Source organism: Fundulus heteroclitus, chromosome 3 (genome assembly GCF_011125445.2).
Source record: "Fundulus heteroclitus isolate FHET01 chromosome 3, MU-UCD_Fhet_4.1, whole genome shotgun sequence".
NCBI lineage: Eukaryota > Metazoa > Chordata > Actinopteri > Cyprinodontiformes > Fundulidae > Fundulus > Fundulus heteroclitus.
Window position 1 is genome coordinate 8,073,788 of NC_046363.1, and position 22,235 is coordinate 8,096,022.

The 22,235-nt window shown below is 40.0% G+C and overlaps 1 protein-coding gene across 1 annotated transcript in view; it reads left to right on the top strand.

Moving 5' to 3' along the window:
• Positions 1-22,235, top strand: part of LOC105933404 (neuroendocrine convertase 2) — a 157,854-nt gene that overhangs the window by 85,273 nt on the left and 50,346 nt on the right. Inside the window, exon 8 of the mRNA XM_036127483.1 lies at positions 16,767-16,794. Within this exon, the coding sequence (XP_035983376.1) occupies positions 16,767-16,794 (28 nt within the window). The remainder of the gene's footprint in view (positions 1-16,766; positions 16,795-22,235) is intronic.

Here is a 22,235-nt window from a genome sequence, read left to right on the forward strand (position 1 = left end):
GAGCGGCTTCTTTTCCTACTTCAGAATCAGATTTTCATTTACAGATATGGGATGTTAGGCTTAAAACTCGCCCTGATGTCCAGGAGTTTTAGCTTACACTTAAGGCCTTGATGTGCCCCACCACATCTGTGAATCCGAGATAACCCTGTTCATATCCGATGTAGATCAGCTGAAAAACATTTCACCAAGAAATTTACAGTTTTCCCTTTCTGGGGTGATAATGTGCAGATTTCACACAGTCAGTGGAATCACTAACATCTGAGCTGCTAGTTGGTGGTCTGATGTACAGGTACTGACTTTTAGATTAACTCAGGCTTCCCAGTCATACAAAGAGCAAAGTTTACTGCTAGTTATGAAATAGGCCTAATTTCATCTGACAAAATCACATGCTCAGAGCGGCTGAATGGCACTTTGAGAAACAGACGAGACAGATCATGGTATTCTAATATCCTGAAATCTTGTGAATCCCGCCATAGCTGAAGACAGCAATGTTTAAAAAAAACATAGCCCAAAACAAAGCAAAGCCAGCATGATTAAGTAAAATTGGTCTTTAATACAGTCTAAGATTTGCTTGTTCTTTTGTGCATAATAGAATATTCCTATTTCAGTTGTATTGTCTTAGAGTACATTAGTACTGGCAGACTGGACCACCCCCGGCAATCTAATGAGAGTTTATTAGAGGCGGTTGAGTTAACGCGGTAAATGAGGCAGTCAGAACACTTCCTCAGATTAGGTGGCATAATCTTCCCACATTTATAGGATTCCCAACCAGCTGCCTTCTACATTTAGACTTGCTACAAGAAATTGAGCCAATCGCTCCCATCCAAACCCCAGTTAACCAGAGCAAAGACCTAATGAGATACCGTGTTAGCAGACTAGGCCAGTGCCTACTGCTGGAGTGCAACTCTTGTGGCTGCATCAATAATCTCTCTCCAGAGAACCATTTGCCTGGATAAATATTGGTTTTTGCGTTGGCCCCTGTAATGGCACCATGTGCAGGCGACGGGGGCCCGTAAGTGACTAAGTGACGGTGTCTGTCATGCCTTTGGCAGGCTGGCGTGGGAGTCATTGGCACATTGTGGGGTCTCTCCAACGCTCATTTGAATTCGCTCGTCCCCAATCATGCCACTACTCTCAGTATACACACTCCACTCGCGCACTACTCCCACTACCTGTTTGGGCGCCGCGCTCTCATTTGCATGAAATAAGATGGAAATGGAGCCCTTATTTATGCCAACAGAAATGGAGTGTGTTATTAAGGGCACTATTGTGCAAAAGAGACGGCAGCGGTAAGAATACATTACAGAGGCTATTTCTGGAGTGGCTCGAGTCACGCAGAGGGTAATGCTTTACAGGTCTCTGATGACTTCTGCTGTCTGAGCTCCAACGCAGTAGCAGCGCGTGTATGTTTATGTGCGTTCTGCTGTAAGTGTGTGCGTGAGCTCGCCTATGTGTGTGTGGGCTTCAGTATAATGCCTGATTTGGATTGTTTGTCCGTGTGCTCAGTTTTCTACAGTGCCTATACCTGCGTGTATGTCGATGTGTGTGTGTGTGTGTTTGCCTTCTCACACCCGATCACTTTGTTGCCGGGATTTGATCACTTCTATATTGCCCGATGGATATCTTTTGCCGTGATCGACAGATCTCCTTTTATTGTGACTTATTTGTAAGCCTGCTTGTGTGCTGCTGACTGGACAGAAGGGAAGCTGGTCTTTACTCTTATCAGTCAGGCCGTGATGCAGTGCTTCAAAGGGCTCAGTGGGACATTTCAGTTTTTTTTTTTATAATAGACCAAAATGAGAAGAAATAGAAGGTCTTGTGGGAGTTTTAGCACAGTATTTGTTTTATTTATTTTTAGTCAGATAAAAGTTATTGTGAAGTGTCGTTGAAATCTGATAAAGGTTTGAGAAATAAGAGATCACTCACTAAGAAAAGTAGTTTTCATCCTGGACTTGCAGCGTTTTGGCTATTTTGATCAAAATTTTCTGTTGTTTTTTTTTTTATTTACTGATCTTTAATCACATTTTGTCTTTTGTTAAAAAAGAAAACAAAAAGCCTCTTCATTTTCATTTGTGTTGCCTCTGATTATTATTCTACAAAATTAAACAATTAACTGTGATTCCTTAAACATTTTGTCAGGGTTTTATCACTTGAGTAGAACCCCCTCTAAAAGACAAGACTATAACTGTCACGATAACGGGATGTTTTTTCACCGCTAAATAATATGTCATGTTGACGTACAAATGAAGCAAAGTCTGGTGGTGTCCTTTCACTATGAACAAAACACATTTATCTTTAAATAACAAAAAATTAATTACATCCCTTATTGTTTATTCCATGTCAAACACAAACAGTAGTTGTTTTTTGATAATTGTATTTTTTATGTATTTATTCATATTCTATAACAAATGAAAAAGGTATTAAAAGAACTGAAAAAATGATGGAACCCTTAATTTGAAATGTTCTTCCAACTGAGCAAATTGCTGAACATGACTCAGATTTGTAAAGTGAATTGCAACTTTTAAATCTCAAGTCCCAAAACATAGAGAACGCCACGTTCTGGTGTTCTTTTCTTTGAAAGATATGTGTATTCTTCTGTAAACACAGAGTTGATTCATTTTATTTGTCTTTTGTTCATTTTATTTCTCGGTCCGGTAACCAGCAATTTTGCTGTCATGCTGGCAACAGTTTGCAATGACAAATACACGTCTCATCTTCTTATTTTATCTCATTGTCCAAAAAGCTCTAGTTATGTTGTGTTAGTCCAGAGGATAAGATCCCAGAAACCCTTGGGCTCTGTCATTTGGCAAAATCCACTCTGGTTGTATTGTAGTCAGATGGTAAAGTGCACTGACCTTGGAGTTCAGCTTCAGTGATTTTGGACAGTTTTCTTGCTCTTTTATTGCCATCCAGGTTGATCTGTCTGATCAACCTGGGCTTTCATGTCCTCTTGCATCCCCGCCCTGCGTGGTTGGCTACAGTCCCATGAACCATGTGCTTTTGAATAAAATTGGCAACCGTGCTCACAGGAACATGAAGCTGATTGGAGAGCCCTTTCAGTGTTTAACAGGGAAATCTTATAATCTTCTTTGTGAGTTCCCCAGACAGCTCTCCCCTTTACCTTTTCTGGTCCAGGTGGCCTGTAGTGCACACAACGATGCCAAACTAACCAGTGGCATGTTTGTTCCCATCAAATTGGCTGAATGACCCATGAAAAGCTTGATGATACCTGATTTATTACCTAACCAAGGTTAAACACTTGGTTGGAAACATGCCTATATTTCAGGGAGCAATAATGAATAATTTATTATCACAATTTTGTTTAGTCCTGCTAAAGGGATGCAGGTATATGCTAGTAGACAATTGATTCTTCCCAATCGCTGTTCAAGAGAAATGAAATTGGCTGTAATGGTGCAACCAAACGTCACACCTTACAGAAATAAAATGTACGTACTGAATTATGTTTTCAGCCTGACATTACAGACGTTAAGGCGTTCTTACAGTATGTCCAAAAACAGCTTAGAAAGACATGTTGGACATGTGTAGCACACATTGCCCTAGCAAGAGGCTAAAACAGCCACAGAAATGACTTTTTATCTAAATAGTAACAATGCTTATAAAGTTAAGTGGGAAAATAAAACTAAAGTTATTATTTATATTAGTATTATTTTTCTTAAGTGATAGACCTATGCAATTGAGCAAATCAACAGGGAGTGAAAGAAAGAAGCTACATGTTAGTCATCTTCACAAATAAAAATCTGAAATGACTGGCTTGCAATGGGACTTGGCATGCTTTATTCTAATTCCTCTAAATAGAATCCAGCACAACCAGCTGTCATCAGAAGTTATCTGTGTGTACTTTGATCTCTTTTTAGGGATCAAAGTAGAGCAGAGGTCAAGTCAGCAAAGATAATTTTAAGGCATAGATAGGTTACAAAGCAAGATCTCAAGCTTGGGACATGGCAGGAAGTGTTGTTCAATCCATCTTAGAAAGGGAAAAGTATGGCAGAATTTCATCGACTCACAGGCATCAAAAGCATTAATCAGAGCAGTAACCAAAAGGTCCTCCTGAGGACCTGCCAAGATCCACAGCTCAGGTGAGAAACGCGGTTGTCATTAAAAACTACAAGCTGTGCACTCCCTTAATATGTTTTTTAATCAAAATGTTACATTATTTTCTTTTGTTTGTAGAAAAGTGGCACGAGGAAAGCCATTGCTCAAAGAAAGCCTTAAGAAATCCTTATTCCAGCTTTCCACTCGCCATGTAGGGCACAAACAAGCATTCAAAAGATACACTGCACACCACCCCAGATGAAACATGGTGGCATCAGCATCATGCTGTGGGGCTACTTTTAGCAGGGACAGGGAAGCTGGTGGGAAGTTTGATGCAGCTGATTAAAACGGTCTAGAAATAAAACAGTCTATAAGAAGATGGACTGAGATGGAGATTAACATACCAGTGAGATGACAGTCCTAAAGATACAGTCAGACTTAGAATAGAGAGGTTTAGATCAAAACATTTTCCTGTTTTAGAAAGGCGCTAAGTTCCAGCTTAATCTCAACTGTAATACTTTTTTCTTTAGGAAGACTTGTAAATTCCTATTCACAAATATTCCCCATGCAGTCTGACCAAACTTCAGCTATTTTATAAGAATGAGTAAAAATATCAAGTCTGCCTATATGGAAATCTGTTGGAGACCTATAACAAAAGCATGATGCAGCTGTCATTATCTTTGATATAATTTTCTTGATGGACTTTATTTTGGGAATTCACATGTATGTATTTTGCTCCCTTGTTCCCTGTGTGATCTATCAGCCATTTATTCCATCACCTTATGGTGCGTTCCATTTTCCTCTGAGGTCGCAACTAACGCGTCGCAGATAACGTCATCTCCACGTTTTGCGTTCCATTGACCCTCTTGTCGGACAGTAGGAAAAAACATGGGCGCTCGCACAAAAGCTATTGTTAAGCGTACAAACGCAGCCAAACTTGAGCCTCAATATGCATTTTAAAGCCATATTTTATTGGAAAATCTTTGTCTTGTTTTAAGCTGTGCTGAACTTTTCAGCTGAACATGAAACAAACAGTTGGTGGTGATCCTTCATTGGTGGTTTAGCCACTATGGCTTCTGTTGTTAAAACAATAACTATGACAATAAAGCTATTCTAGGTGGGATTTCGTGCAAATAACCAGAGCTGAATCATCCCATCTGATGAACACTGAAGGGTAGTACCTGTGTAACTGACTTAATGTTACATAAATGATAGAGTTGCTGAAAACAATCAAAGTATGACGTCTTTTTTTTTTTACTTTTACTGTTGCTGCAAATAGCAGCCATCATGAATGCTAAAGTCAGTACTATCCCTTTGAACCGACTTTCTGACTCGTAATACTGACTTTAGGCGCCGTTCCAGTTAAACTTTTTGACTCGGAGGTCGAGATTTCCGACTGCCGAGGACAAAAGGAACGCACCATTTGTCCAACTTATGGCTCCTCGCCTTCACTCACAGCTGCACCCTGTTTCTAATCCACCAGCTGCTCCTTGTGCAGTAATAAACTCTCCAGTTTAAATGTCTTTGAGTTGGTTAGATTGTCCTGTTATTCAAACCACTATATTTCCTTGTGTTTCCCTTGTGAAGTACCAGTTTGGATTTCCCTCCTGGATTTTAGTTTTAGTACGTTTGGGCTATTTAAAGCTGTTCATTTTCACCTGCCTGGCCTCTTTCCCCTTCCTCCTCCTCCTTGCATTTGGGCCCTGCTCTAGACACACACGTGCATTTGGAAACAAAAACGTTGTTGGTTGGAAAGGCTTTTCAAACCATGTATCATTTTTTTTTCTTCCACGTCACAAATATGTGCTTCTCTCTGTTGACCTATCGCTTCAAAGTGATTAGAAAGGATTGCATGTAATGATGGCTAAAATATGCAAGTTTATTCTGAGGCTTATGTTTGCAGCGGTTGTTTTGTAGCCATGTTTATTTGCATGTGAATTTAGTACCTTATTTGGCTTTTCACAGCCACACCGCCAGTGATGAAGATGTACTGTCAGACTTTCTTGTGAACCAATGCCTTGGTTGTTCAAGCCATCGTTTTTTACGTGCCTTGTAATGGAGATTATTAGCATGTGAGCAGTAGCTTGTGAGCGTGTCTCATCTGTCCTCCTGAAGGGTGGCCATTTAAGAACGTTAGAATAAGGGGGGTGAGGGTAAAAAAAAAGCCCCCTATTAACTGGAATCCCCCCACCCCACAAGGCTAAATTGGTGTAAATAGTATTGTTCCCTTCTCTGTCAAAGATATATGGAAAGTTGCTTTGCTGATGGCTTCAGTAAAAAGGTCCAGCTAGGCATGCATATAGATATGACAAATCTGCACAGGCACTGCATCTAACTGCTGGGCTGTGTAACTAGTCCTATACCGCATTTGTCATATACCGAGTGTTTATGTGCATGTTAGTGTGTGTAGATGTGTGTGTGTGTGTGTGTAAATGTGTGTGCTTATCTGAAAGCATTTAAGAGAGGAAAACAAAGCAGAGAGCACAGGCAAAGTCAAAAGAAAGAGAGGAGAAAGGGAAGGAAGAGAGAAAAATTACAAACAAAAGAAGCTGATGTCAAGCCAGTGTGGTCCCATAACTTCTCCGCACAACCAGAGGCCAAGCCGGGGTCAAGTTCTATTGATTTCCATCCAGGCGTGGCTGCAGTATTTCTTACGACTAATAGAAACAGCAGGCCTTTAGCAGCTTTAGATGTCATTTCTTTGTAACAATGCTCTGCTGGATTCATGACTCGCCGTTCAGTACAAGGCACAACAAATATTCCGATAACAGTAGTGGCTTAAAATAGTAAAATAGTGAAACAATAACTAAATGATAGCATGAAAATTTCAGTGCATGACTTTGGTTTGCATCTGTTTATCTCTGTGCTTTTGTCACAAGGTTGCAGAGAAGTGCATATTTTCACTGTATGTGTTTGGGTGGATAGGAGCTTATCTTTTGCATTTACTTTCCTTTGCCTACGTGTGTGTGTGTGTGTGTGTGTGTGTGTGTGTGTGTGCACCTATATCAGCGTGTTGCTGGCATGCAGTGATGGATCGCAGCAGTTCCCTGTTTACCTAGCCTCATGATTTCCTGTGCGTGCATGTAACAAGTAGAGTTTGGCAGGATTAATGAGCACACAGCTTGCTGAATGGGTGTTTGGCTCTGCAAAGCACTCCATCATGGCCTGATGCTGCTACCATATTCCTCACACACACAAAGACACACACACACACACACACACACACTATCATGTACTCTTCAAATCACCACTTATTCCTGTTCTTAATTACACATACTCACCAAAGTCCCATTAAGCAGGTCCACCCCCCCAGTGGTAAATAAATATTAAATTGTCCACATTTCTCAGAATATTGTGTTTAAAAGTAATCCTTTTCGTGTGGCATGTAGGAGGTGCATCGTTTCAACCTCTTTTCTCCTGAGGTGCATTGAAGTTCAGATGGAGAGTTTCAAAACTGACTTGAAGAATTTAAATTATTTGGCAAAGAAAGACTTCAGGAATGTTTTTTGATTGAGGGATCATGAGGTATTTCCAAATTCTTACAAGAAAATGGCTTTTCACTAAAATCTGAAACCTCATAAAGATAAGAAAAACACTTGACACAGTTTTTTATAACACGGCAACATTTTTTGAAGGCACGGGGTTCTTCGTAGGAGAAAAAAACAATTGTTGGTTGCAATATGACAATATTTTAACTTCATTAATTAGGGCAGAAATAATTTAGAATATTATAGATTTTAAAATTGTCTCTCTCATGTTTGGCAAAACAGTAAAGCTGACAGTTCTTTTGATTAATCTTTTTTATATAATTATCTTTAGTGTTCCACTATGTGCTTCCTTTTGCCAGTTTGCTCTAAATACACATATGTTTTGCTACTGATATATAAATAGATAAAAGATCACTATATACTAAGATAAATTGTGTTGCAAGACAAACATGGATCTGGTGCATACAAAGCCTCTTACTGTATAAAAGCAAATGTGTTCAGCAGCAGCAGGCCAGTAAAACGTCTGGTTTTCTCTTAAAAGCTGTGTAATATTTTCTTTAGTTATTCATCAGCTGATTAATATTTTCCAGAGATAAGTTGTACCACGGAAAAACAGAGCGTTGCGTGTTTTCGTAACTTTGCTGATAGGAGGTGTATCTCGATGGGGAAGCTCGGATTTGACAGAGCAGTGTCCATGAAGCTAATCTTTAAAGAGATAATATTAGCTTAGGTTTACTACTTCACTGTTGCATATACAGGAGCTTTACTGGCCTTTTCAAGTTGCTTTCAGGTATCGGTGTCATAGCGTTAGCACCGGTAGCAGGTGGCTTCATTCAGCCTTTTGTTCTTTTCAGTCAGCCTCATAGAGAAAGTACTTCCAATGCATTTGTGTTTTCCTTGTAGGCTAAAGAGAGTTACATGTTTTTTTTCTTTTTTTGTGTGTACTCGCCATGTTAGAGGAGCTTAGAATTTCCAGCAGCAGCTCATTGTTTTGGTCAGGTGAGCAGCTGAATGCAGTTGGAAAAGCTGAGTACTGCTGCTTCTGGAAGAAATCCGACAATTTGGGCAATTGAGAATGGGTCAGTTTGTAGGAATTTTGATGCATAGGAGTATGTTTGAATTTTTCTTTTTTTTGTATTGATTATACCAAAATAATCATTATTCTGACAAGATAATTAAAAAGTCCACCTGTGTTTGATCTAATTTCAGTATAAATACATGTAATAAGAGCCATGTGAAGAATTTGCTCTGGTGAGATGAGACCAAAATGGAACCTTTGCATGCAAAATGTTGCATGTGGAGGAAAACTAACAGTTCACATCACCTTGAACACAACATCCCCATGCTGAAGCATGGTGGTAGCAGCATCATGTTGTGGTAGGGCTTTTCTTCAGCAGCAATGGAGAAGCTCTTCAGAGCCAATGGGAAGGATTGAGCTAAAAATAGGCCAATCTTAAGAAAATGTGTCAGAGGCTCCAAAAGACTTGAGACTGGGGTGAAGGTTCACCTTCCAGCAGGTTAACAGCTGTAAACATGCATTTCAAGCTACAATGGAATCATTTGGATCGAAGCATAAGTGTGTGCTAGAATGGCCTTGTCAGTATCCAGACCTAAATCTAATTGGAACCTGTGGCAAGACTTAAAAACTGATGTTCAAACATAACGTCCGTTGCATCTGTTTGATCTTGAACTGCTTTGCAAAGAAAAATGTGCAAAATCCATCAGTCTCTAGAGGTACAGATCTGATAGAGCTTTACCTTGAAGGACCTGCCGCTGTGTTTTAAGTAGAAAGTGGTTCTAGAAAATATTGATCAGGGAGCTTTGTAGAAGTTTTACAAAAATCATCTCATTTCTACCTGATCTTCAGTTGTCTTATACTTACTTTTTAAAAATAATTTCAGTTTAATAAACAATTACAATGTTTAAATTACCATCTTACATACGCTCTGTAGTGCTCTATGGTGCATTTGTAGGCACCAATAGCCTGTGTATTACCTTTTCGAAAATTCGCAGATTAGATCACATATTACACCCTAATTTTATTTAAACAGACATCATACCAAGTTATTTAAGATCATACTCGTTTAATGTTGTAGTTGATCCTTAATTTACCAAATAAGTAAATGTTTGCATGTATTACACAGACCAAACACGTCATCATTTTTAGTTTAATAAATGCTCTGTAGTCTGTATGGGGGATTTTTGGTGAACATTATTATCAGTGTTTCTTTCTTTCGTGCTCTGCTTTCATGTTTTCCCAGTCTTTGTGCGTGTGTGTGTGTGTGTGTGTGTGTGTGTGTGTGTGTGTGTGCGTGCGCGCGCACTCATTTGCAGCCAGATATGTGGGTTGGGTAAAAAGGAGGACAGGAGGGTAGAGCAGAAATCAAATCACCTAATTGCTGCATTTTTCATCTCCATCTTTTGTTTTATGGCGGCTGAGGGCCGGTGAGCGACTCTGTCGGTGATTCATGGACATCAGGGAGTCCTGTGAACAGCGCCATCCCTCATCAGCATCTAGCCACCCGCGTACCCAGAGCACCCACACAATTACAGTGATGAATATGACTTGTTTTTTCTTGTTTGTTTATCCCCCCCCCCCCCCCCCCAGTCTTATATGTCGCTACCTTCTTCTGGTGTTTGTGGGGCCCCGTTGGTGCTTAATGTAGAGCCTGAGCTGTTAGAAATAAACAACTTACCATTACCAGTTCATTCCTTCCTTTTACACTTCCCATATGAGAACCGGGCCCACTGAAGCTGGGCGAGAGCAGATTCAGACAGATAGGCATGCATGGAAGGAGAGGCGGGGAGATCCGGATAAGGAAGAGATAAATATTGGAACGGGAGACGAGGGATGTGTTCATAGATGGTGGGTGGAGATGTTGGGAGTGGAGGATATCAAAATGGAAAGAGGGAGTGGAGGGAAAGCGGAAGCAGAAGAGAGGTACAGGAAGAAAGCAAAAGATAGAAGGAGATATTACATGTCTGAGAGAGACCTGGAGGATAAGCAGGAGGTGGATAAGGAAAGGAATACTGGGAGGAAGAGAGAGGGGAGAGCAGCTACAGAAGGAAAGATAAGATGAGAATAAAGCAAGAATAGAGGCTTGTGCATAGAACCAAGTCTTGTAGCATAACGTTTGCTATTTGGTACATTAATAATGCATCTCCTGCTGGGTATTGCTTTGTCCATTTTCTAAATACACACAGGTATGTTCTTAAAACGTACAAAAACTATTACTTTATTTTATACCCATTTACAAAATGAGTTTTGACACATCCGGGTTTAGCTGGAGGTTTCTTCCTGTGGACGAGGAGATTTCCTCTCCACTGTCGCTCCGTGCATCCTCAGTATGAGGGATTGCTGCAAAGTCAATGACAAAATCTAAGCGACTGTCCACTGCCTTTAAAGATTTGTTTGGGTTTCCGTAGAATGAAACTTGAACTAATTTTAAGTTTTCTAACTAGGATCCATTTGAAATGCATATACTTGCCTTGGAATGTGTATGATTTGATTTATTTGACCTTTTTTGTAAAGTAGCTTGAGACGTGAATTGGCACTATATAAAAAAAGCTGAATTGAATGAAACTGTTTTAGTTTTTTGAAAGAGTATAAGAAATTCATGTCATTACTTGTTTAAAGGTGATGCGGAAGAGTAGTCATCTTGCAATCATAAAGTTAATTTATGGGTTTGATTACTGCTTCCACTTAGCCCTGTGTTGTCTAGTGATCTGCATATTGTTGTATGAATGTGTGGGCATTTGTGTGTGCTTGTGATTCTAGTGTAAAGAGCTTTCAGCAGCAGATTTGACTTTAAAAATTCTTTATAAATTCAGTAAACTTACTATTTTAGAATTCTGAATATTTCTATATATTATCTTTGCTCGCCCTGCGATAGACTGGTGACCTGTCCAGGGTGAACCCCGACTCTCGCCCATTGACAGCTGGAGATAGGCACCAGCACCCCTCACGACCCCACAAAGGATAAGCGTGTTAGAAAATGGATGGATGGATGGATTATCTTTGCATAAAATAAACATTTCCAAAGGTTTTAGTCATTGTTTTCAGCAGTTTGTATAGAAGCTTATATAGATCAATAAGGAAGGACAATTTTATATAAAAATATTAATGCAATACTGGCTTTGGTTATACAGTACATGAGTTTTATTGTGTCATCAGTTTGATCTGCAACATAAATTACTTTATTAGCATTCCTAATATCTCTTATATTTTCAAATGAAACATATTGACACTCACACCAATAATTTATCTGGCCAATCAAATGGGCCCTAATCGTTTTGGGTGTTATCAGTCTGTCCAACACGCTAACAAATTTTTTTAAAAAAAGTATCACGTTTTTAAAAAAAAAAACCATGATACTTGTTCTGAATGGTATATAGATATTAAATATTGATGATTTATATTTTATAATTCAAATAATCCAAATCAATTGGACTCTACTTATTTTTTTCTTTGAGCATTATTTTCTCCTAGTCTGTCAAGTTAATACCAAAATGATGCCATGCTAGTCCTTATCTTGCTACCTACGGTAGTGTATCTAAGCAGCGTGTTTTTGCATGGGTCAAAACAGGAAGAAATCAGGTAAATGTGTTGAAGGTCCTGGTTTGTTTATGAAGGGTGTATGCTGCTTATCATGTGCTTTATTTGGTATACGGCATTGAAACAAAGGGTGTAAAAGTCAGTGTTCCACTGCGTCAGGACTGGGGATATTAGCTTTGCATTCACGTCATCCTCTGCTTTTTCTTTTTCATTCTTAATACCCGGACTCTCTGGTTGTATGCTTTAATACAAAGTCCAAGTGGTCAAACACTTATTCGCCAAAGTCTTCAGAGAATAGGTCAGGCTTCCATCAGTTGGGGCCACTCCAAACATTTGCTGTGCTGCAGTGAGTGATTTTTTAAATTTATTTATTTTATTTATTTTTGTGCAGAATGGAGCATTAGATTTAGAATCATTACAACTGGGTCACTGATTCAACATTTGCATGTTATTGTGTGGATTTTGTTGCGTTTTTCGCCATAAGTTGAGACCCTGCCAAGGGTATTTTTAACATGTCCAAAAAGAATCCATTAACTATCTAAAAATGACCCATATTTTATAGCAAGAAATAATTGTTTGCTATAATTATGTCTCTTATTTGATAAATTAACTCTATTGATCAGGTTTTACCACAGCCAACTCAAGCAATTAAATCAAAATCATTTGTTGCAATTGTAGCCGTTCAGTTGCATTACTTCCCTGTGCTTATTTATATTTTTGCTACAGTGCCATGCTACTGTCTCCATTTTCTTTTAGTTTTGGTCTTCAGGGACTAGTTTACACCCATCATCTATAGATTCGGCTGTAGATGCCACTAGCTGATAAAGCACCGTGCTCTATAAGTCCTTTTAACAGCCACTGCTAAGCCTGCAAGCTACTTTGTGTGCTCTAAATCCTGTTTTCGAGCACAAGAGCGGCTTCAGGGGGAAAATCGGTGAGGAAATCAAATATTTTGCAGTTAATGCTGCAGATTTAAATATGCCAGTGTTTAGACGTTATATTTGGATGTTCGTTTGTGCATTTATAAGAACACAGCTCTGTTAAAACAGTGTTTGTTCCAACATTGACACATCTGCACAAAACCATCATTTCTGCAGTAAAGTCAATAGGCGCTGCTGTTCGCACTCCTACTGTACACACACACACACACACACACACACACACACACACACACACACACACACACACACACACACACACACACACGTCCAGAGGCTTTGATCACACACTTGGCAAAATAAACTTGTTCTGGCAGTGAGGTTGCCTCCCCATCGTCTCTCTATAAAGGAGTGTGTTGCACTCGGGCCTCACACACTGCGCTAAACATAGAGGGAGAGACAAGGGAGAGAAGATGAAACAAAAGCTAAGCCTCAGATGTCATGTCCGCTCATCACTTTGTTTGTTTGCTTGTGCGTTTGTTTGCATTCCTCTCAGCGGTGGACAGGAGTGAGTTGGAGCATACTGCGTGGAAGAAACGACTGCAAACAGGAATAAAGCATCAGTATTTATTTAATTTTTTTTTTTTTTGCGTGCAAATTCAGAGTTTTAGTGTGTCTTTTCCAGAGGAGCTGTGTATTGTGCGTTATCAGCTCGATGTGAGCAGGGCTGGGAATAGGTGGATGAAAAATTTACATTTGTGACACGAAGGAAAACATTTCATTTCCAAATTCAGGTGTTTGAGCAGAAATAGTTCAACGCATTTCCCCAAACGACACAAACTAAACAGCTTCATCAAGGTGAATACATCTGGAAACGATAGCTGCAGTCTGGCTTTGGGGCAGAGATTGTTTTAAATAATAATCTCCTTTTCACCATGTCTGGCACAAAGCTATTTTCACCTGCAGACTGTTTGTTCTTTATGCCCATTTCGTCTTTTTTCTAAGACGTTGGTTTGATAATATGTTGATAGAAAACATTTACAGCTAGTTCAAATATTTGTGAAAAATTTGAAATATCAATTTAAATAAACATTAAAAGACATAATTGTTGCATAAAAAATAAAGTACAGGTACGTTGCAGACCATAGCTTCTGGATTGGATTTTCAATTGTAAGCAAAGTCCCTATGGGACTTTTATTATGAATCTTCTAGAAAACTCCATATTTTCTAATTTATTCACCTAGTTTGGGGTCAGCAGTTAAGTTTTCTAAACCGGAAGTTGTCCTGAGTGAAGTTAACAGCAGAAGTATTTAGCTTTCGTCATTTAGAAGGCTGTCTATTTATTTAATCTATTAATTTGTATTCACTTTACACAGTAATTTCTATAAAAAGAGTGAAGAAAAAAAATATATAGGCTACATTAGTTTTTACAAATTTAATTAAAGTTAGTAATCATCTTAATGTGATCCCCTTTCTGGCAGCTATTTTATTATTTTTTTTATCTTTAATTAGTATACAGTCAAACAGCTGTAGGGTTGGGTCAGAGCATCCTCTGTGTTGCCGCTCGCCTTCCTCACCAACACTTTTTACCTTTTCAAAAATGCTAATTCACACAGAAGTTTCTGATTAAATTTAATGGCATAGATTCATTTCTTTAATTATTCTTAGTTTGCATGCAATTTTCTACAACTGCAAGTTCTGGTAGCAAATTAGAAATGGGTACGTCTTTACACGGCGGAATTTGTTGCTCATTCTATTTCTGCAAAGTAGCTCAAGCTCATTCATATTTTGTGCAGAACATCAGTGAATATGGAGTTTTCAGGTCTAGCCCCTTGTGGGTGTTTAGATTTATATCTGGACTTTGACTAGACCACTTTCCATTGTAGCTCTGGCTGTAATGCTAGGGTTACTGTCCGGCTCTGGCTCTATCCATTTTCCCTGTTTCCTCTGAAGAAAGTCATCCTGGCAGCATGATGGTGCCACCACCATGTTTGTAAAAGGTGGATGTTAGTTTTTCACCAAACATACTTCAAATGTAAGCTAGAAAGTTCAGGTTTGGTCTCGTCTGACCAGAGCACCTGCTTCCATGTGTTTGCTGTTTTTCTTTAATGGCTGCTGGCAAACCTGAGTGCCTTTCAACAACGCTTTTTTTTTCTTGCCATAACTCCATTAAAGACAGATTTTTCAAAACTAATAGGGCTCCCGTTCAGACGTTCTGCCTGAGCTGCAGATCTCCGCTGCTCATCGAGGGTTAACATTGGCTACTTCCTAATGCTCCTTGGTCTTCATGATGCTGTTTATGTCATGTTTGGTGAGGGTTTACGGACCCACACTGGATTTTCACACAAAAACACAAACTTAAAGTCTAACGGTGATTGTATTCACAAAGTGAAACACAATGAGCCGGGAGACTGGTCGGGTCTGGTTCTGGAGGAGAGTAGCAGGATTGATGAGAGTTTAGGGAGGTGGAGAGGTTGATTCAGAATGTGGATAAGGACTTGGAGTCTGGAGTTCAGATGAACTCTGGAGGAAAGTTTGAGCCCTGAAAAGGTGTCCGTGAAGGTGTGGAGGGAGAGCGGGCAAGCAGTGAGATCAGAGGTGTAACGTGGCTCAGAGCAATCGTAGATTCTTGTGATTATTTTCCTGTGGTCGAGGTCTCCAACAAAATGAGTTGCTGAGTTCCCTTAAGAGAGGAAGGAACATGAAGGTAAGTCCAGGCAGCAAAATACTTCTCAACAAAGCAACAAGAATCTTCATAAAATTTGGTGTAACATGAGGCTTGACTGCACCGACTGAATGGGACCATCAAGCGACGAATGACTGCTCTACAGCTTAATATAACTCCTACCTCAGACTGATGGAATGGGGTACCGCGCACGTGACGTCACCGTCTCAAGAGCAACGCCCCTTTGCCGCTTAGGTAGGGCATACAGGAGAGAACGCACGGATAACCCAGCTATTACAAGCGCAACAGAACCAGCGATCTGACCGACTTTACAGCCGTTTAAACTTTCCCAAGACGATGTTCCCAGGCACACGGTTTACTGGCCGAACTGTGGAAGAACACACCAACCTTCAGCTCAAAGGATGGCTTGAGGTTCGAAGGCTTAAAAAGACTGGAAAACTGGCCGAGTTGATGAACGGTAAGCTTTGTTTTTTTTTCCTGCGCGGCGATCATGGCAGCGTCGGCCGTTTTTTTTTTTGTTGTTGTTTGCAATCACCGTCCAGGAATGGGTATATGTTTAATGTTTGTCTTATTTGAAATGTTTTTGAGTAAGCTATCCTGTTAGCAGGGTATCAAGTTAGCGCCTGCTACCATGATAGCCTATATGCTATCATGGTAGCAGGCGCTTCATTATTAACATGTCGGCCACCAAAATACTCTTACCTTGACTTGATGTCGCTGGAATTGGGTCAGGATGTTCTTCGGTTGGGCCCTTTCCTCCGACAAAAATGCTTGCTACATATGTACTTGAATTTGGTAACTTTTTCCGGGTTGAACTGTTGTGTAGGCCGACCGCCCCGGTGTCACACATTTCTCCTTGGCAGTCTTGAAGAAAACATCCTTCATATGCGGCCGATCAGCGTACCTCGAGTCGCTGTTGCACGTTCCATAGCAACAATGTTTAAAAACCATGGTCTTAGATTTGGAAAAAAGCAGTCGTTTGCCGAGTAAAACCTAGGCTAACGCACGTCTCTTTTACAGCAAAAACAGCGGCGGGTTTTCCGGAGTTTGCCCCACTGCGTACCACGTGATGTGACGTCATCGTGACGTTGTGTTTCTAAAAATAGCTCGCGCGCGGTACCCCATTAGGCAGAGGTACGTCAGCCTGCCAGACTCTCCCACAAAGATCTCCGCTGCAAGAAGACCACTCACATGGACACAAAAAACAGGAACCCTCAACAGGGCCTTAAAAGAACTCCAGCCTTTATACTGAGATTAAAATACACACAGACTCTGTTTCCTTATTAGGTGACCTCTGAAGGTCAGGGGCTGCTCTGGATTTTTAGAAGTATGCCAACTGGAATGCATACTTGTCACATTTTCAGTTTTAAAACATCAGAAACCATGAATCCTTTTCTTTCAACTTTCCAATTATCTGCTGCTTTGTGAATTAACAGGTATGGTTATTTTGGCTAGACTGTACTTAAATTTTATAGCAAATATGACACCCTAAGTTATTGAATTCATCCTTAAATCTCCATTGTGGACTTTAAATCGAGACTCTGGCCGGCCCAGATCAGTGGGTTCTCAGTGTTCATCAATCATGCTCTGAGTATTTTATCAGAGCTTTTTGTTTGGAAATGCACCGGTAAGAAGATTCTGTTTTTTAGCCGCATGTGTTGTGACACATTCTGGCTTACCAAATACAGAAAGCATTGTCTATTCCCTAATGATATAGACCCTCCATTGTTTAGTTCAGTTCTAATTTTTATTGTCAAGAACTGCAAAGTTACTGAAAGGCTGTGAGATGCAGACTAGATATGTTCCAGCAGAAAAGAGAGAGAAAAGACATCAAAGGTCTTAAAAACTATGTTATCCTCCATTGAGATTATAAATGCAAAGAAAAGAACATGAGGGCAAAATCATATCAAGAAAAAGAAAACAATGACTACATTTACTCTGTGGAAAAATACATCCTGTGTCACCACTGATATCTTTCATTGGTCCCTGTCTGTTTCTTATTTGATGTAAATATGTCTCTAATGTGATTCTGTCAGAATTTATCCTGTTAAAAACATGCAGAAATAGCGGTCTAATTCTAAGTGTGAAACCAAAAGGCTGATAAGGTTGGAAGACCAAATGTGTTTTGACTTCGCTTTGTCAGTTTATGTTGTCGAAAGCCATAATGATGATTAGTTTCTGATGCTTATTTTGCTCAAGTAATACATAATACTGTAGTAAAGCCAGATATGCCAGAACCAGACTCTTAAAGCTAATCTGTCACAGTGACAGATGTAAAGGATGGGCTGTAAGGTAGTGGGCGATGCGAGATATCCGGTTCCTTGCTAAATCTTCCATTTCCCCCTTATGTTTTGCATCTTGCTGCTTTAGAACCACAAACTTCAATGTAGAGACTTTTTTTATCAGGAAAATCTATGAAAATAAAGGAAAATTGATAGAAATCTGATAGAAATAGATAGAAATTATGTATAAAGGTTGGGCATAATCGTGAAGTAGGAGAAGAACAATCCTTGGTTTATATTTCAACATTTCAAATTTGAAAATTGCACATCTTTTCCCTCGATCTCAGTCATCAGTGTTTTGTGTTCCTCTGTTACGCTTTGTGGCTGACAAAATGTGGTAATGTTTACAAGTATCACATACGCAGGTACATATATCTATATCTATATACAGTATATCTATAGATCCACATCTATATCTATGTATCTATCTATGTATCTATCTATCTATCTATCTATCTATCTATCTATATATATATATATATATATATATATATATAGATAGATAGATAGATAGATAGATAGATAGATAGATATGCGAGTCCATCCTTTCTTTTACAGTATTCCTAGTTACGAACTGCAGCCTAACAGCCAGATAATGAGGAAGACCTTCAGTGCAGTGTTGGCTGTGGGCTTCATGTTAACAGTGTGCTCGTGTGCACATGTCTGCGTGCATGTGTGTAGACAGCGTTTAAATATTAATCTCAAGGTCAAAGGGAGGGAGCTTTTTGATATTCATGGAGGGAGCTGCACCTTGTGCCGGGTACTGAAGCCCTGCCCTGCTGCTGCCTCTCTCTCTCTCTCTCTCTCTCTCTCTCTCTCTCTCTCTCTCTCTCTCTCTCTCTCTCTCTCTCTCTCTCTCTCTCTCTCTCTCTCTCTCTGCTCTCTCTGGCTCTCTGGGTCATTATGTCTGCCTCTGTTTTTCCCGTCTCTTGCTCTGATGTGCCGGCACAGTACTGAGTGTGAATGTGTATGCTTATAGTACGGCTGCAGTCATCTAAAGGCGCTGCTTGCTCCATGGAAAATTGTCACCACATTTATAGTTTGCACCCGTCTAAGTGTGTCAAGATGGTTATTCCGGGATGCCTGCATTTGCTTTAAAATATTTTTGATTTTTGTGCCATGTGAAAATAAAGACGAGTCAGCTACGCTCATATTCGACTTCCTTCTTGAGATAAGGAAGAACCATATTGAGGTAGCGCTGACCCAAGGGAGAGGGTGGATATGTATAGCATACACACACGCTCAGGGTGTGTTTTTTATTCCCAAGGTGTGTTATGAATTTTCCATCTGTGGCGTTCAGCTTTCAGTATCATGACGACATCTGTGGCAGAAGAGTGACAAATCAACTCCATTATTCTGTGAAGAGGAGGAACAGATTGATACAAGATCATCATCAGGAAAAGTAAAATTACCACTAACCTTTGATCAGGCGACACCATCTAGTGTAGGGTGCCATATGGTAAGATGAATTTATAATATCATAAAAAACACATTCGCAGAGCATCAGATTAGAAGGGACATGCAATAACCAACTGAATGGTTGATATAGTGCTATTTTTGTCCTTAACGTAAATATCCGGTTGCCTTCAATCGTTGCTATATGATTTATCCCCTTTGAACCTTCTCACAGTTTCTCACAGCACATCCATCCATCCATCATCTATACCCACCTTTCCATTCAGGGTCGTGTGTGTGCCGGAGTGGACACCCTGGACAGGTGGCTCTGTGCAGCCCTCTCACAGCACAGCCAAATTTAAATGTATTTTATTGCCGTTTTTATGTAAAAGATGAACACAAAGAAGTATGAAATAGAAGGAAACATTATATGGTTTTTCCATGTTTCTTTTGCTGTTTAAAAGGTGTGGCGTGCATTTGTATTCAGGCCCCATGAGTCAGTACTTAATGCAACCACTGGGTTTTATTTATGGGTATCAGAGGAAATTGAGCTAAAAACCTGCCTGTGTTGGGGGAAAATAAATAAAAAGTAGTGAACCATGTATCCCTGTCCTTCTATGTCACATTACAAAACTACTTTGGGATTGTCTGTAAAGATTTGGTCAAAGACACGGAAGTTTGTGGCTGTACTCTGACGATATCTGGACACGTTCAAGGGAATCCTGATCCATTTGCAAGGTACTGAATTTGACACAAATGCAGAAAAAAAAACATACTCAAAAGTCCACAAAAAAGACGATAATTGAGTGAAGAGGATATATTTCCTTCTTTTTCATATTACATCTTGTTATTGTCTGCAGCATTCTGAGGTGTGATTGGATTCTGGATGACGAACAGAGTATTTTTATGGGAAGTGTTCAAGTCAGTAATGCATATAAGGACTAGCAGAGGGCAAAACCTACAACTCGTTATTTTTATTAGGACCCCCCCCCTCCCACCGCCTGTTAAGAAAAGCATTGCAGACAGATTATATGTTCTGCACATTCCTAAATAGCTTGTACGCAGGGGTGGTCGTCATTCTAATTAAATACAACCATCAAAAACTGCCCTAATTTTTTGACACCAAACATACCGAGCCATAACTGCTAATGATATCTTTACTGGGTGAGGTGTGTTCATGCGTTAGGTCTTTTGTGCCGCAGAGAGGAGAAACGTATCTGACAAGCATCTGACACTGATTATTGTACTGCAGTGTTTGGTGGATTTTTATGATGACATATATGCTCTCCTCCCTCTCTCGCTCGCACTCGCCATCCGCATGCGGCGCTCAACAAATTTATGCTTTTGAGATTAGATTGCACGCTTGTTTGTGGACGCACTTGTCTTTCTATCAAGATCTGCATCACAGCGGCCCTATGCTTCAGTTAAGCCGAGAGCTCGATCAACTCCTCGCCATTTGAGCCATTTATCAATTTGGCCGCTTCAATCCCGCCGGCGAGCGTGGCAGCACAGGCGCAAACACAAACGTTTGCACGCCGACTCCTGAAAATGCCGTCATCGTAAATTCTGATAAGGAGCTCTCTCCGTCGTGGGGGGAAGTAAAAGGTGGAAACCTGCAGTAAACAGAACAAAGAGAGCACAAAGTGAGCAGCTTGCAGCGGCGAATTGGATTAGTGCACCGACTCTGCATTCCTTCATCCTGGAGCTGCTGTACAGTCATGTTTTGTCATGTAAAGGTTGATAAGGTTCAGTGTGAACATGGCAGGCTGTGGACTTAATGACTACACACACCATTTCTGCTAGCCCGGAACTTGCTGATACATTCAGGACACGATGCTCTCCGCAACAACCGTCTACTACTCTATGCATGGTAATTCGGTGTTGGTCATTGGATATCATACTCGAGCAACAGCACAAGAGCACAGAACTTCTTCTACTTCATGAGTGAGGAGTCGTTGAGTGGCGCTGTCAGTTTGGTTAAATCATGAAATGTCAGACAATGCCGCAGTGGTCCGGCGTTGCTGTTTGGTGGCCGGCGCTGTTTTCTCACGTCAAGAAAGTCCAGGGTTCAGATTGTCTGCCTCTGCCCACATGTCTGAGCAGAATTAAGCAGGCACAGAAAATGGACGGACGCTGATTAAAAGGATCTTGGTGAGGGTTTTTTTTTTTGGGCCGTTCGGGAAGATTTTGCAGAAAACATTTATCAGCTGACACAGTACCTTCCTCTACCGTCAGCCAGTGGTGGGTGAGGCCTGTGAAAAGGAAGCAAATCTCTGTTGGCTGCAGCCACAATAGCTATTTTTCTGAGTGAGTCTCCATTAAGGATTTTCTCAGGTCACAGGATAGACTTCAAAAGCAGCTGAGGTGAGCAGACAGCAGTTCAGTCTGGAAAATAAAAAGAGACTTCATCTTGAACCCTTCCCATGCTTATTTAAGGTGTATATCAGATATTTTTCATGTTACTAAAGTTCTCTTGTAGAACTCGGAAGAAAAGCAAACAATGTCCTCCTGAGAAATCTGCATTATTTATTTATTTCCCTTTATTTAATCAGGAATCCCATTGAGATTAAATCTGATTTACTCAGGAGACCTGGCCAAGGTAGCAGCCATGAAAATAACAATGTAAAACTGTTGTTTAATCATAAAGAATACCAAAAATGGAATAAAACAATAAACTCTAAAATGAGTGAACTCACAACAAAAATGGTGACATTTGCACCTTCATGTCATCCCATAGTCTTGAATTTCGTATATTAACGCTTGTGATTAATGCCCAGAATCTGATCATATCTAACTTTGGAACAAGAGTTGTAATATTTAATAATAAAAAAAAACATCCCACCAGTTCTGCTTTTAAAGTTAGATGCAGTTGAGAAATGAAGCAAAGAGGTGGTAGGG